The 14,270-nt window shown below is 61.2% G+C and overlaps 1 protein-coding gene across 9 annotated transcripts in view; it reads left to right on the forward strand.

The window, feature by feature from the left end:
• Positions 1–14,270, forward strand: part of OGFOD3 (2-oxoglutarate and iron dependent oxygenase domain containing 3) — a 33,444-nt gene that overhangs the window by 804 nt on the left and 18,370 nt on the right. For 2 of the 9 annotated variants that reach the window (XM_070060079.1, XM_070060080.1), the window contains exons 2-7: positions 3,302–3,519; positions 3,889–4,155; positions 8,651–8,726; positions 11,473–11,513; positions 12,289–12,364; positions 12,770–12,826. In XM_070060079.1, the coding sequence (XP_069916180.1) occupies positions 3,302–3,519; positions 3,889–4,155; positions 8,651–8,726; positions 11,473–11,513; positions 12,289–12,364; positions 12,770–12,826 (735 nt within the window). Of the gene's footprint in view, positions 1–3,301; positions 3,520–3,888; positions 4,156–8,650; positions 8,727–11,472; positions 11,516–12,288; positions 12,365–12,769; positions 12,881–14,270 lie in introns of all 9 variants that reach the window. The other 7 variants (XM_051838796.2, XM_070060081.1, XM_051838798.2 and 4 more) reach the window with 5 other exon arrangements.

Consider the following 14,270-nt stretch of genomic DNA (forward strand, 5'->3'; position numbering starts at 1 on the left):
TCAGCTGCCACCTCCCCGTGCCCCGCTGTCCCTCCCTGCTTTGGGGCCTGGGAGCCCGGGAGCCGCCTGGTTGATGGGCATCGGCTGAGCGGCCTCTGCGGAGTTTGAGGCTGGAAGTCGGCCACGGCCCCACACCTGGGCCCTCCTCGTCGGCTTCCCGCCCTGGCCCCCGTCCCTGCCTAAGTTCCACCTGCCTGCGGCTCCCAGGGCTCTGATACCGCCGCCAGGCCACACTGCCCTGCCGGGTGCAGGGCCCCTTGCCCAGGACTCCCACCGGCCTTTGACACCTGATGTCAGCCCCTCCTGGAGCCTCAGCCCTCAGTCCCCGCCCTCCCTCCCGGGTCTCTCCGTGGTGGTTTGGCCAGGCTGGCCGCCACCAGGCTTCCTGGCCCGGGGGCCACACCTGGGGGTGATGTGAGTGTGCTGACGCGAGGGCTGCTGCTAGCGTGGACGTTTGACGTGGGGAACTGCGGGAGCTCCCGACAAGTGTGGACAGAGCAGGGATGGGGAGGGGGCTTCTGTCTCATGAGCCTGCTGTGCAGCGGCTGGCAGGTCAGGGCCCACACACCCAGCAACCCGAGCTGGCAGCGCTCCGCGGGCCGCCTGCCCTAGGATCTGGAGGGCTCAGGGGGGACAGCCCACATCTAGGGGGAGGGACAGCCTGCATCTAGGGGCTCAGTGGGGGGCAGCCTGCACCTAGGGGCTCGGGGGGGACAGCCCGTGTCTAGGGGCTCAGTGGGGGGGCAGCCCACATCTAGGGGCTCAGGGGGGACAGCCCGCGTCTAGGGCCTCAGGGGGGACAGCCCGCGTCTAGGGCCTCAGGGGGGACAGCCCGTGTCTAGGGGCTCAGGGGGGACAGCCTGTGTCTAGGGGCTCAGGGGGGACAGCCTGTACCTAGAGGCTCGGGGGGACAGCCCGTGTCTAGGGGCTCAGTGGGAGACAGCCTGCACCTAGGGGCTCAGTGGGGGGGGACAGTCTGCGTCTAGGGGCTCAGGGGGGACAGCCCACGTCTAGGGGCTCAGGGGGGACAGCCCGTGTCTAGGGGCTCAGGGGGGACAGCCCGCGTCTAGGGGCTCAGTGGGGGACAGCCCGTGTCTAGGGGCTCGGGGGGGCAGCCTGCACCTAGGGGCTCAGGGGGGACAGCCCACATCTAGGGGCTCGGGGGGGACAGTCCGTGTCTAAGGGCTCAGTGGGGGACAGTCCGCGTCTAGGGGCTCAGTGGGGGACAGCCCGCGTCTAGGGGCTCGGGGGGGACAGTCCGTGTCTAGGGGCTCGGGGGGGGGGACAGTCCGTGTCTAGGGGCTCGGGGGGGGACAGCCCGCGTCTAGGGGCTCGGGGGGGGGACAGCCCGTGTCTAGGAGCTCAGTGGGGGGACAGTCCGCGTCTAGGGGCTCGGGGGGGACAGTCCGCGTCTAGGGGCTCGGGGGGGACAGCCCGTGTCTAGGAGCTCAGTGGGGGGGGGACAGTCCGCGTCTAGGGGCTCAGGGGGGACAGCCCGTGTCTAGGGGCTCAGTGGGGGACAGCCCATGTCTAGGGGCTCAGTGGGGGGGACAGCCCACATCTAGGGGCTCAGGGGGGACAGCCCGTGTCTAGGGGCTCAGGGGGGGACAGCCCGTGTCTAGGAGCTCAGTGGGGGACAGCCCGTGTTTAAGGGCTCAGTGGGGGACAGTCCACGTCTAGGAGCTCAGGGGGGACAGCCCGCATCTAGGGGTTCGGGGAGGGGGGACAGCCCACATCTAGGGGCTCAGGGGGGACAGCCCATGTCTAGGGGCTCAGTGGGGGACAGCCCGCGTCTAGGGACTCGGGGAGGGGGGACAGCCCGTGTCTAGGGGCTCAGTGGGGGACAGCCCGTGTCTAAGGGCTCAGTGGGGGACAGCCCGCGTCTAGGGGCTCAGGGGGGACAGTCCGCGTCTAGGGACTCGGGGAGGGGGGACAGCCCGTGTCTAGGGGCTCAGTGGGGGACAGCCCGTGTTTAAGGGCTCAGTGGGGGACAGTCCACGTCTAGGAGCTCAGGGGGGACAGCCCGCGTCTAGGGGCTCAGGGGGGACAGCCCATGTCTAGGGGCTCAGTGGGGGGACAGCCCGTGTCTAGGGGCTCAGTGGGGGGACAGCCCGTGTCTAGGGGCTCGGGGGGGACAGTCCGCGTCTAGGGGTTCGGGGAGGGGGGACAGCCCGCGTCTAGGGGCTCAGTGGGGGGACAGCCTGCGTCTAGGGGCTCGGGGGGGACAGCCCGCGTCTAGGGGCTCGGGGGACAGCCGTGTCTAGGGGCTCGGGGGGGACAGTCCGCGTCTAGGGGCTCGGGGGGGACAGTCCGCGTCTAGGGGCTCGGGGAGGGGGACAGCCGTGTCTAGGGTTTAGAGCTCACTCGTGGTCTGGTGTGTGTCACGGGTGCGTGATCTTTCAGCACACAGAGCGGCAGTGTGGATCCCGTGCTGTCTGCTCGTTGGGGCTTTCCTGACCTTGCTGTTGCCAAGGTCCGTGTTGAATCCATCAGTTAAGATACGTCTGGAAGGGCTGGCGTTGCGGCGCTGGCATCCCGTGAGGGCACCAGTTTGAGTCCAGCTGCTCCACCTCCAAGCCAGCTCCCTGCTGGTGCTCCCTGGAAGGCAGACGAAGACGGCCCAAGTCCTTGAGCCCCTGCACCCACCTGGAGACCTGGAAGAAGCCCCTGGCTCCTGGCTTTGGCCTGGCCCAGCCCTGGCTCTTGTGACCATTTGGGAAGTGAACTAGCATATGGAAGATCTCTCTTCCTCTGTGAAATTCTGCCAAATAAATAAATCCTTTTTTAAACAACGTCGTCTGGAGGACGCTAGGCTCAGGCTACGTGACCCTTAAATCTGGTGGTTTGTTCCTGAGAGGAGTTCTGTCCCTTTTTGTCCCGGCCGCTCTCGGATTCTCCTGGATAAGGTCTCAGATACCTCGTCTGACCTGCAGCCGCGGTCTGACTGAGCGTGGGTAACCCACAGAGCCTTTCTAAGCACCCCCCAAAGCAGAGCTCCTAAAGAACGTGTCACACAAGAACATTTGTCTGTCCCTCCCTCCATCCTAGTTCAGTCGACAATCTGAAACGCTTCCGTTGTAACTTTGCTGAAATACTGTGTAGGAGCTTTGGCCAGCCCTGCCTGTCGGGCTGGGTCCCAGGCTGCCCCCTGAGAGGGGGTGCCCGGGGCGGGCGGCACTTCTGGTCCCTCACCGCCTGCTTCCCTGGCACAGGCGGCCACTTCCGTGTTGACAGAGGCCCAGCCTGGGCTGCCCACCGTTGAGCGTGCGTGTGAGTGACAGCAGTTGTTTCCTGTTCTCAGCACCAAGAAGGACCGGGCCCTGCGGGAGGTGCCAGGGGCGTGCCTGAGGACTGCAGGCCTGGGGGCCGGCCTCGCGCTGGCCGCACTCCTGCTCTGGAGCAGTCTGGGGACCGACGACGGTGTCACCGAGGTCCTGGCTCGCCGCGGAGAGCTTGTGGCAGGAAGGTTCGTCGAGGTGCCCTGCTCCGAGGACTACGACGGGCACCGGAGGTTTGAAGGTACGGAGCCCAGGAAGACAGGCAGCCTGCGTCTGAAGTGCACCTCGCCTCTTGGGAGGACCGTGGTGCGGGCGGCAGAGGTGGCTGCCCCCCACCCCCAGGGAGGGCCCGCCATCTGCTGGGACGTAGCAGGTTCAGAATGAGGAAGGTGGGGGTGAGGAAGCTGAAACCAGGAGAGTTGACTGTGGAGCCTTCAGGGTCCCAGCTCCTGCAGCTGGTTCCCCGGGAGCAGGTGGCACTCTGGCCTGGCGGAGGCGGGAGTGGGGTGGAGCCACGGGGCGGGGGGGCGGGCCAGGGGCAGCGTTCAGCACCCTGGAGAGCACACCGCCCAGTAGGGCTGACCCCAGCCTGAGCTGCTGTGTTTTCCAGAATGTTCTGTGCTACTGGATGTGTTCTCAGTTTCACAAAGCCAACCTAGCACCGACGGCTGGGTTTTCAGAGGCGGAATTCGGCTTTTCATCGGCGGCAATGCTTCGGGCCCGAACCAAGGGAAGACTGCCAGTGCTTCCACAGAGGAGCTCCCGGGAGGAGCTGCTCTGGACAGAATCCCGAGGGAGGATGAGCCCACGTCTGTTGCATGGGCTCTGTGTCCTCATAGACTTTTCCCTGGACCTCCGGCTTTCAAGACAGTTTTTGGTAGTTGGCATTGAAGAGAAGTGTCTCCCTGCCCATTTAATAATTTAGCACCATGTAGAGTGGCTGAAGGCGCAGGTGCTTGGCCCAGCTGTTCAGTCAGTCCAGCAGTTAGAGTGACTGCGCCCCACATGGGATTGCCTGGCTCTGAGCCCTGGCCCCGGCTCCTGACTCCAACTTCCTGCCAGTGTAGACCCGGGACGCAGCAGATGATGGCCCCTGCCACCCATGTGGGAGACCTGGATTGTGTTCCCAACTCGGGCTTTGTTCTGGCCCAGTCCTGGCCCTTGTGGGCAGCATAGAGGAGCATTTTGTCTGTCTCTTAATTTTAAAAGAGGGAATGAGGAAGAGGGAATGGAAATTAAGTTTTTTTTTTTTTAAATGTTCATCATTAAAAAAATTCATTTTAGAGGCAGACAGATAGAGTGAGCTCCCATCTGCTGGGTCGTGCTCCAAATGCCCTCGACGGCTAAGACTGGGCCAGGCCGAGGCTGAGAACCGGGGTCTCAGTCCCAGTCTCTGACGTGGGTGGCAGGGACCCAAGTACTCGTGCCATCACCTGCTGCCAGGGTGTGCATCAGCAGAAGCTGGAGTTGGGTTCAGAGCCAGGACGTGAACCCGGCACTCGGTGTCGGCTGTGGTGTCACACGTGGGCCAGGTGCCTGCCTGGGAGTGAATGTTTGATGGGAAGATGGGAAATTCTGCAGGTGGCGATGGTGGCACAGCCGTGTGCCTGTGTCCAGTGCAAGCTGGGTGTGATCTGATTTATAAGAGAGAGGTGACGGGAAGGCACCCCTTTAACTTTAAACCTGATTCCATTTCCTCCTGTGGCCCCTCGGGACCCTGTGTCTGGCACTTGGGCTGGCTATGAAATGTCGCCTGTGACTGCCCATTCCGGCCCTAGGCACGTGTGTTACTGCGTGTTTGTGGCGTGTACACACACCTGTGCTGCTGACGCTTCCTCACAGTGAGACACACGTGGTCACTGCTGGGCAGCGCTGCGCTGTCCTCTGCTGCCTGCGTGGGTTACCTCCTCTCCCCATGGTTCTGTTTCTCGCTCTCTTTTTTTTAAAAAGATTTATTTATTTATTTGAAAGGCAGAAGGAGGCAGAGAGATCCTCCATTCCTCGATGGCCTCAGTGGCCGGGACTGGGCTGGCTGAAACCAGAAGCTTCCAGGTCTCCACATGAGTGCAGGGCCCGAGCACTGGGGCCGTCCTCCACTGCTTTCCCAGGTGCACTAGCACGGAGCTGCATCAGAAGTGGAGCAGCCAGGACTCGAACCAGCGCCCATAGGGGATGCCAGTGCTGCAGGCAGAGGCCTAATCTGTTGTGCCACAGCACCAGCCCCTCTGCTTCTCTTTTAACAAATTTATTTTGGGGCTAGTGCTGTGCTCACCGGGTTAAGCCACCGCCTGCATCGCTGGCATCCATGTGCACACTGGATTGGGTCGCAGCCGCTCCACTTCCCATCCAGCTCCCTGCTAATGCACCTGGGAAAGCAGCAGAGGATGCGCCAAGTGCCTGAGCCCCTGCGCCCATGTGGGAGACCCGGAAGAAGCTCCTGCTCCTGGCTTTGGCTTGGCCCAGCCCTGGTTATTGTGGCCATTTGGGGAGTGAACCAATGGATGGAAGGTCTCTCTTTCTGTCTCTCCTCTCTCTGTAACTCTGCCTTTCAAATAAATCTTAAAAATTTTTGTTTTCATTTTATTTGAAAGGCAGAGAGAGGCAGAGATCTTCCATCGACTGGTTCACTCCCCAAATGCCCACAACAGCCATGGCTGTGACAGGCCAAAGCCAGGAGCCTGGAACTCTAAACAAGGCTCTCACGCGGGTGGCAGGGACCCAAGCAAGTACTTGGGCCATCGCCTGCTGCCTCCCAGGGTGTGCATTAGCCGGAAGCTGGATTGGGCGCTGAGGCCTTCTGAGAAGGGTTGCACACGTTCCAAGCAGCGTCTTAGCCACTGCACCAGAACCCGCCCGTGGGTCCTGTTTTCTTGCTTTCTTGCAACTCTGCTTCAGTTTGCCACCACAGGTTGTGAATCTCACCCACCAGGCCCTGGATATTATTTTTATAAGATTTTTATTTATTTATTTGAGAGGTAGAGTTACAGACAGTGAGAGGGAGAAACAGAGAGAGGTCTTCCTTCCATTGGTTTACTCCCCAGATGGCTGCAATGGCCGGAGCTGTGCTGATCCGAGGCCAGGAGCCCGGTGTTTCTTCCCAGTCTCCCATGCAGGTGCAGGGCCCAAGCACTCAGGCCATCCTCCACTGCCTTCCCAGGCCACAGCAGAGAGTGGATTGGAAGAGGAGCAGCTGGGACTAGAACCAGCGCCCATAAGGGATGCTGGCACCACAGGCGGAGGATTAACCCACTGCACCACGGCGCTGCCCCCCCCCCCGGATATTCCTGTGTCTTGTACACACTTCTGAGCCCTGCCTTGGGTGGCTGGTGCCACCTGGGGGTAGGTGGGCCTTTTGGATCTTGCCTGAAGCTTTGCTGTGAAGAACCAGAGCAGCGTTTGGCTGTAAGTCCCCTGTCCCAGGCGAGATCCTGTCCTGTCCTGCGTCTGTCAGTGTCCCCTGATCCCTGCCTCATGCTTGTGTCAGCCCCTCGTCACAGGGGCCCACTGTCCTCTATTAGCCCACCAGTTATTTGGAAGCATTTTGTTTACTTACTTATTTAATTTACTTAGAAAGACAGCATGACCAAGAGGGGAGACACAGAGAGAAATCTTCCATCCACTGTTGCCCTCCCCACACTTAACTCAGTTTAACCTAAGCCAGGCTGAGCCAGGAGCCGGGCACTCCAGCTGGGTCCCCCACGTGGGTGCAGGAGCCAAGCACTTGGGCCTCTTCCGCTGCCTCCTAGGGTGCATGGTACAGGGAGCTGGATCGGAAGGGTGGAGTAGCCAGGATTTGAGCCAACATTCCGATATGGGACGTGTGTGTTCCCAACTGTGGGTTAACCCACTGTGCCGTGCCTTCTCCTGGGAGCATGTTTTTAAAATGCCAACATTCGGGGCCAGTGCCGTGGCATAGTAGATTAAGCCTCTGCCTGTGGTACTGGCATCCCATATGGGCACTGGTTCGAGTCTTGGCTGCTCCACTTCTGTTCCAACTCTCTGCTATGGCCTGGGAAAGCAGTAGAAGATGGCCCAAGTGCTTGGGCCCCTGCACCCATGTGGGAGACCCAGAAGAAGCTCCTGGCTCCTGGCTTCGGATCAGCCCAGCTCCTGGCGTTGCAGCCATTTGGGGAGTGAACCAGTGGATGGAAGACCTCTCTCTGTGTCTCTTCCTCTCTCTGTACATAATTCTGCCTCTCAGATAAATAAATAAAATATTTTTTAAAAATGCCAGCATTAGGCCGCCGCCGTGGCTCACTAGGCTAATCTTCCGCCTTGCGGCGCCGGCACCCCGGGTTCTAGTCCCGGTTGGGGCACCGGATTCTGTCCCGGTTGCTCCTCTTCCAGTCCAGCTCTCTGCTGTGGCCCAGGAGTGCAGTGGAGGATGACCCAAGTGCTTGGGCCCTGCACCCGCATGGGAGACCAGGAGAACCACCTGGCTCCTGGCTTCGGATCAGCACAGTGTGCCAGCTGCAGCAGCCATTGGAGGGTGAACCAACGGTAAAGGAAGACCTTTCTCTCTTCTCTCTCTCTCACTGTCCACTCTGCCTGTCCCCCCCCCCCAAAAAAAAAAAAAAGGGCTGGGAAGACAATTACCTTTGTCATAGCCTCCCTAAAAAAAAAAATGCCAGTGTTCATGGAGTCTTGGTTTTATGTTTGGAAAAATTTGTTTCCAACCCAATGCATTGTAGTTAGGAGAAAACTGCGGTACAGATCCTCTGACATTGGCCCTGGCTTTCTTCCTGCTGAGAGGGTGATGGGTTTATGTGCCCATTCCATGTGTGCCTGGGAAGTGCCTGTGAGTCCTGTGTGCTTCGTCCAGCCCACACCATGTGCACACGGAGCTGCGTGGCTTGACCTGTCCCGAGTGTCCAGTGCCACAGACGGACACCGCAGCCAAGTGTGGTGCCCTGTGACCCCTGGCCCCAGGCCCCAGCACTCAGCACCGAGCGTTGCCTTGTCCAGTGTGGGGCTGCTGGAGGCTCGGGGCGCCCAGTGAGCTCCAGCTCCGGGGGTGTCCTGTCCAGTGTGGCGCCCAGTGAGCCCCGGCTCCGGGGGTGTCCTGTCCAGTGTGGCGCCCAGTGAGCCCCGGCTCCGGGGGTGTCCTGTCCAGTGTGGCGCCCAGTGAGCCCCGGCTCCGGGGGTGTCCTGTCCAGTGTGGCGCCCAGTGAGCTCCGGCTCCGGGGGTGAGCACTGGGTACACTGTTGCTTTTTCTGAGATTCACAAGGAGCCAGGTGTTTGCTAAGCTGCCCCCTCGCCTATGGAAGGGCCTGGCCTGCCCATTCCACCAAATCCCTTGCCCTCAGCAGGTGGGGGCGTCCCAGAGGCGTCGCTGGGACTCAGGGTTTCACTCTGGTTGTCGTCCCTCCAGGCTGCACCCCCAGGAAGTGTGGCAGAGGCGTCAGCGACGTTGTCATCACCAGGGAGGAGGCGCAGCGGATCCGCAGGTGCCTATGTCTTGGCTTTGTTCCCGCGTGTCTGTGGGTCAGGTTTTTACTTTTTTTTTTTCTATTTACTTATGTATTTGAAAGCCAGAGTTACAGACAGAGATAGAGAGATCTTCCGTCCGCTGTTTCACTCTCAACGTAGCTGCAACAGCCAGGACTCCGCCAGGCCGAGGCCAGGAGCCAGGGATTCCATCCGGGTTTCCTGTGTGGGCGCAGGGGCCCAAACGCTGGTTCCTTTCCTGCTGCTTTTCCCAGGCTGTTCACAGAGAATGGGATGGGATGCGGAGCAGTGCCACTGGGGTGCCTGCCGGTGTTGCTACTAGGCCACAGTGCCAGCCCTGAGGGTCGGGAGAGCCCGTGAAGTGGGAAGTGGACAGGTGAGGAGGCAGGAAACCACACTGAGATGACTTTGGGGCCAGCGCTATGGTGCAGTGGGTTAACGCCCTGGCCTGAAGCGCTGGCGCCAGTTCGAGACCCGGCTGCTCCACTTCCAATCCAGCTCTCTGCTACAGCCTGGGAAAGCAGTGGAGGATGACCCAAGTCCTTGGGCCCCTGCACACACGTGGGAGACCAAGAAGAAGCTCCTGTTTACTGGCTTCGAATCAGCACAGCTCTGGCTGTTGCGTCCATTTGGGGAGTGAACCAGTGGATGGAAGACCTCTCTCTCTCTCTGCCACTCCTCTCTCTGTGTAACTCTGACTTTCAAATAAATAAATAAATCTTTAAAAAATGACTTAGAAGAGCATTACAATGCCACGTGTGTTCCCTGTGGGACAGCCCCGCCCCTGTCCTCAGTGTCACAGCCCCGTCAGTCCTCAGTGTCACAGCCCGTGTCCTCAGTGTCATGGCCCCGTGTCAGTCCTCAATGTCACACCCGTGTCCTCAGTGTCACAGCCCGTGTCCTCAGTGTCACAGCCTGTGTCAGTCCTCAGTGTCACAGCCCTGTGTCAGTCCTCAGTGTCACAGCCCCGTGTCAGTCCTCAGTGTCACGCCCCGTGTCCTCAGTGTCACGCCCCGTGTCCTCAGTGTCACGGCCCCGTGTCCGTCCTGTATTTTCTGTCGTGCGTGCGTCCCATGTCTGTGTCAGTTCCTGCCGAGCCCTCCCACGTCCGCCCTCGTGTTTCCATCCTGTCCATCCCTGGGAGCCTTCGAGGGCAGAGGTCTTGTTCTGTGGAAGAGGCCGTAACTCTCCCTGGTGCTGCTAGAATGTTCTGGGCCTGGTCTCCTTCCAGGGAAGATGCTGCCACAGCCTTTGAGGGCGCCCCAAACGCCTGCCTGTGGAGACCCACGTGCACTGCCCTGGGCAGACGGTCACGTGTGCATGGCCCTGGGGTGGACGGTCACTGATCCAGAGTGGGGTTGGGTTCGGCCTGTAGCCGACCCTGCCATGGCCCCTGGACAGCACAGACACCTCCTCAAAAGCAGGTGGTGCTGGACTTGTTTGTTTGAAAGGCAGAGAAACAGGGAGAAAAGAGGGAGAGCGACCGATCTTCCATCCAGTGCCTCACTCCCCAAATCACCGCAGTGGCCAGGGCTCGGCAGCTGAATGCAGGCGGCAGGAGCCCCATCCAGGTCTCCCGCATGGGTGCAGGAGCACAGGCACTCTGGCCACCTTCCACTGCTTTTCCAGGAGCACGAGCGGGGAGCTGGGTTGGCGTGGGGCAGCCGGGACCCAGCTGGTGCTCGTGGGGGACGCCGGTGTTGCGGGCGGGGGGCTTCCGTGCTGCCCCTCCCGTTATTTCTGGCATTTCTCTGAGGGAATCGGTGTCTAGGCCAGGGTCTGCAGGCCCTGGGAGGTCCTGGCCCTGCAGGAGTCTGGGTCCTTTCTGGCCCCGGGCAACTCGCAGGTCGTCATCCTCCTACCCTGAGCTGTGACTGTCAAAGGGGACCCCTTGCCCAGGGACCCCAGGAGTGTGTCCACAAGTACCCCCCCCAACACGGCCACAGGACTGCGGGACGTTAGACAAAATTTAGCTCCCAGTCCCCAAGCCTAGCCGTGTGTCAAAGGGGACAGTGACGTGGTTGTCTCACTTAGCCGAGTCCAGCCCTGTGCTCAAGCGCTTGTCTACACCACAGCACCAAACCAGCAGGGCCGTGCCACAGGGCCGTGCCACAGGGCTGTGCCAGCAGGGCCGTGCCACAGGGCTGTACCCCAGGGCTGTACCACAGGGCTGTACCCCAGGGCTGTACCAGCAGGGCTGTGCCACAGGGCTCTACCACAGGGCTGTGCCACAGGGCTCTACCACAGGGCTGTACCCCAGGGCTGTACCACGGGGCTGTACCACGGGGCTGTGCCACAGGGCTGTACCAGCAGGGCTGTGCCACAGGGCTCTACCACAGGGCTGTACCACAGGGCCGTGCCACAGGGCTGTGCCAGCAGGGCTCTACCAGCAGGGCCGTGCCACAGGGCTGTACCCCAGGGCTGTGCCACAGGGCTGTGCCACAGGGCTGTACCACAGGGCTGTGCCACAGGGGTGTGCCACAGGGGTGTGCCACAGGGCTCTACCACAGGGCTGTGCCACAGGGCTGTACCACAGGGCTGTGCCACAGGGCTGTACCACAGGGCTGTACCACAGGGCTGTGCGGGCGGGGCTCTACCAGCAGGGCTGTACCACAGGGCTGTGCGGGCGGGGCTGTACCAGCAGGGCTGTGCCAGTGGGGCTCTACCAGCAGGGCTGTGCCACAGGGCTGTGCGGGCGACACTCTGCCCAGATCACTGCGGGTAATTCTGTTGCTTCCCCCACAGCATAGCCGAGAAGGGGCTGTCCCTGGGAGGATCCCACGGAGGGGTGAGTTGTCTGTGGCTCCTGCCCCGTTTCCTCTGCCCTTCAACTGTGCTGTCACTCAGAGAGGAAGGGGACAGCATGGGACGTGCAGCGTCCCCCGTGTGCCCATCCAGGGGCGTGGGCCAGCCCCGTGTCCACATGTCTCCCAGCACCAGCCACAGGAGCCCTAACCTAACCTAACCTAACCCACCGGTGCTGAGCGGGCACAAGGCGCCATTGTTGGGAAGATCGTGCCCTGGGCGTGCGTCACGGCCTGGCCCTGGTCACACTGGAGTTTGAGAAGCTGTGGGCAGGCAGGCGGCTGTGGGGTGGGGGTCGGGTGGGGGCCGAGGTCTAGGGTACAGAGCAGTGGCGGCCTGGACCCCCAAGTCCTCAGGCTGATGCTCGCCTGTCTGATCCCGTGACCTGAATTCCAGACAACCTGGACTCGCGTCTGGCAGGAACAGATCAGTGTTTGCCCGGAGAAGGGGCGTGGGGGGAGGGAGGTAGGGGGGGGCTCCCCAAGGGCAGGCAGATGCAGCGAGGTGCTGGTGGCTTCCGGGTGTGCACCCGTGTGCGTCAGTTCACCTGGGCAGAGCCCCGGGCACGGAGGGAGGGAGCGGACGAGACGCACCGCCATCCGGCCGCAGGTGTCCGTCTGTGGGCCGTCCCGAGCCGCAGAGCGGAGTGGTCTTTCTGCTTCAGGAATCAGAAGACGGGGTCTGGCCAGGGAGCGGTGAGCACACAGCACCCGTGCTGCGCCCGCGCCCGCCGCCCAGCCTCACGGCTCTCCTCCCGGGCTTTCCAGGCGTCCATCCTGGACCTGCACTCCGGGGCCCTGTCGGTCGGGAAGCACTTTGTGAACCTGTACAGGTGAGAGCCCCTGTCAGGCGCTGAGAGCAGGCTGGGCTGGGAGACCGCTCTCCCCGGCCTGACCGCGGGCAGGTGCTGTCCACAGAGCTCTAGGGGAGGCTGCTGTCCGGTCCCGGGACCTGCTCAGGCTGGGGGTCGGGGAGGAGGAGGGAGAGCAGACGCTGGCTCCTTAGAACTGCGGCCCAGGGCCGTGTGAGCGGGGGTCTGACGGGGTCCTGCAGGTTCAGCGTCGTCCTGTCCCGAGCCTCTGACCCCATTCCCGCTAGCACGCGGAACTCTCTTGGAATGAGGGCAGGTGGGTTTCCAGGGCCTGGCTGGTTAGCGTGGGGAGAGACTGCATTGAGAGGAGATAGGGAAAAGCCTGGTAAGATATTGCATTTGTTAACACTGTTCGCGTTTTCACAGATACTTTGGGGATAAAATACAAAATATCTTCTCAGATGAAGACTTCCAGTTGTACCGGTGAGAAGGGGCGAGCTGGGATCTGCGGTGGTGGAACTGAAGGAGAGGTCCGAGGTGTGAGGGAGTGACACCCAGGACGGGGGGTGGAGGGGGTCCCTCAGGTCCTGTAACAGCCCCCGGCCTGCAGGGGGCGCCGGTGCAGTCACCCAGCCCTCATGCCCAGTGGCCGCGCCATCGCCTGGGGCATTGCTCCTTCATTAGCGTTTTACTTTGGGATAATCGGGGTGTGTCCAGAGTGACAGAAACGACGCAGGGAGATCTTGAGTGCCCTCCGCCCAGGGGCCCCACTGGCAGCAACGTGGCCGATTTGATGCCACTCCTGGGGGGCGTTGCTGAGAGCTCTGTCCTGTCACGTCTCCAGCTGAGCGAGTCCCCGTGACTGCCGTGGATCCAGCACACGCCTGTGGACGTGGACGTGTGCATTGTGTTGTATATGCGTGTGGGGACGCACGTGTGCACACATATGCCAGTGTGTGCTTGTGCATGCAGTGTGTGGTGTAGCCATGTGTGTAAGTGTGCATTATGCATGTGTGCAGGTGGAATCAGGCCTGTGGCGTATAAGTTTGTATGATGTGTGCAAGTGGGGATGTGTGTACATGTGTAGGTAAATGCCATTGAGACGTGCAGGTAGGGACACGTATAGGTACATGTGTGTGCAGGTGGGGATGTGTGGGTCTGTGTATGCAGGTAGGTGTGTGCAAGTGCCCGCGTGTGCAGCTGGAACATGTGTAGGTCTGTGTGTGCAGTGGGGACACATATAGGTACCTGTGTGTGCAGCTGGGACACGTGCAGGTGCCCATGTGTGCACTGGGACACATGCAGGTGCCCATGTGTGCAGCTGGGACACGTGCAGGTGTCTGTGTGTGCAGTGGGGACATGTGTAGGTCTGTGTGTGCAGCTGGGACACATGCAGGTGCCCATGTGTGCAGTGGGGACATGTGCAGGTACCCGTGTGTGCAGCCAGGACATGTACAGGTGTCTGTGTGTGCACTGGGACATGTGCAGGTGCCCATGTGTGCAGCCAGGACATATGCAGGTACCCGTGTGTGCACTGGGACGTGTGTAGGTCTGTGTGTGCAGCCGGAACATGTGCAGGTACCCGTGTGTGCACTGGGACATATGCAGGTACCCATGTGTGCACTGGGACATATGCAGGTACCCGTGTGTGCACTGGGACATGTGTAGGTCTGTGTGTGCAGCCGGGACATGTGCAGGTGCCTGTGTGTGGGTAGGTGCGTGTATGTACGTGTGAGTAGTTAGGTAGATATGCAGATAGGTGTCGTGTGCTACAGGAAGACACAGGCCAACCCTTCCAGCACCACTCCCCTAGTTCTCCCCCCCACAAAGAGCTGGCCCTCTAGAGTCCAGTGTGAGGGCTCTGCTCAGACCTTAGAGTGTTCGTGCTGGCCAGCAGCTGCCATCAGGAAGGGCCCCGGTCCACTGT

Source organism: Oryctolagus cuniculus, chromosome 17 (assembly GCF_964237555.1).
Source record: "Oryctolagus cuniculus chromosome 17, mOryCun1.1, whole genome shotgun sequence".
NCBI classification, from domain to species: domain Eukaryota; kingdom Metazoa; phylum Chordata; class Mammalia; order Lagomorpha; family Leporidae; genus Oryctolagus; species Oryctolagus cuniculus.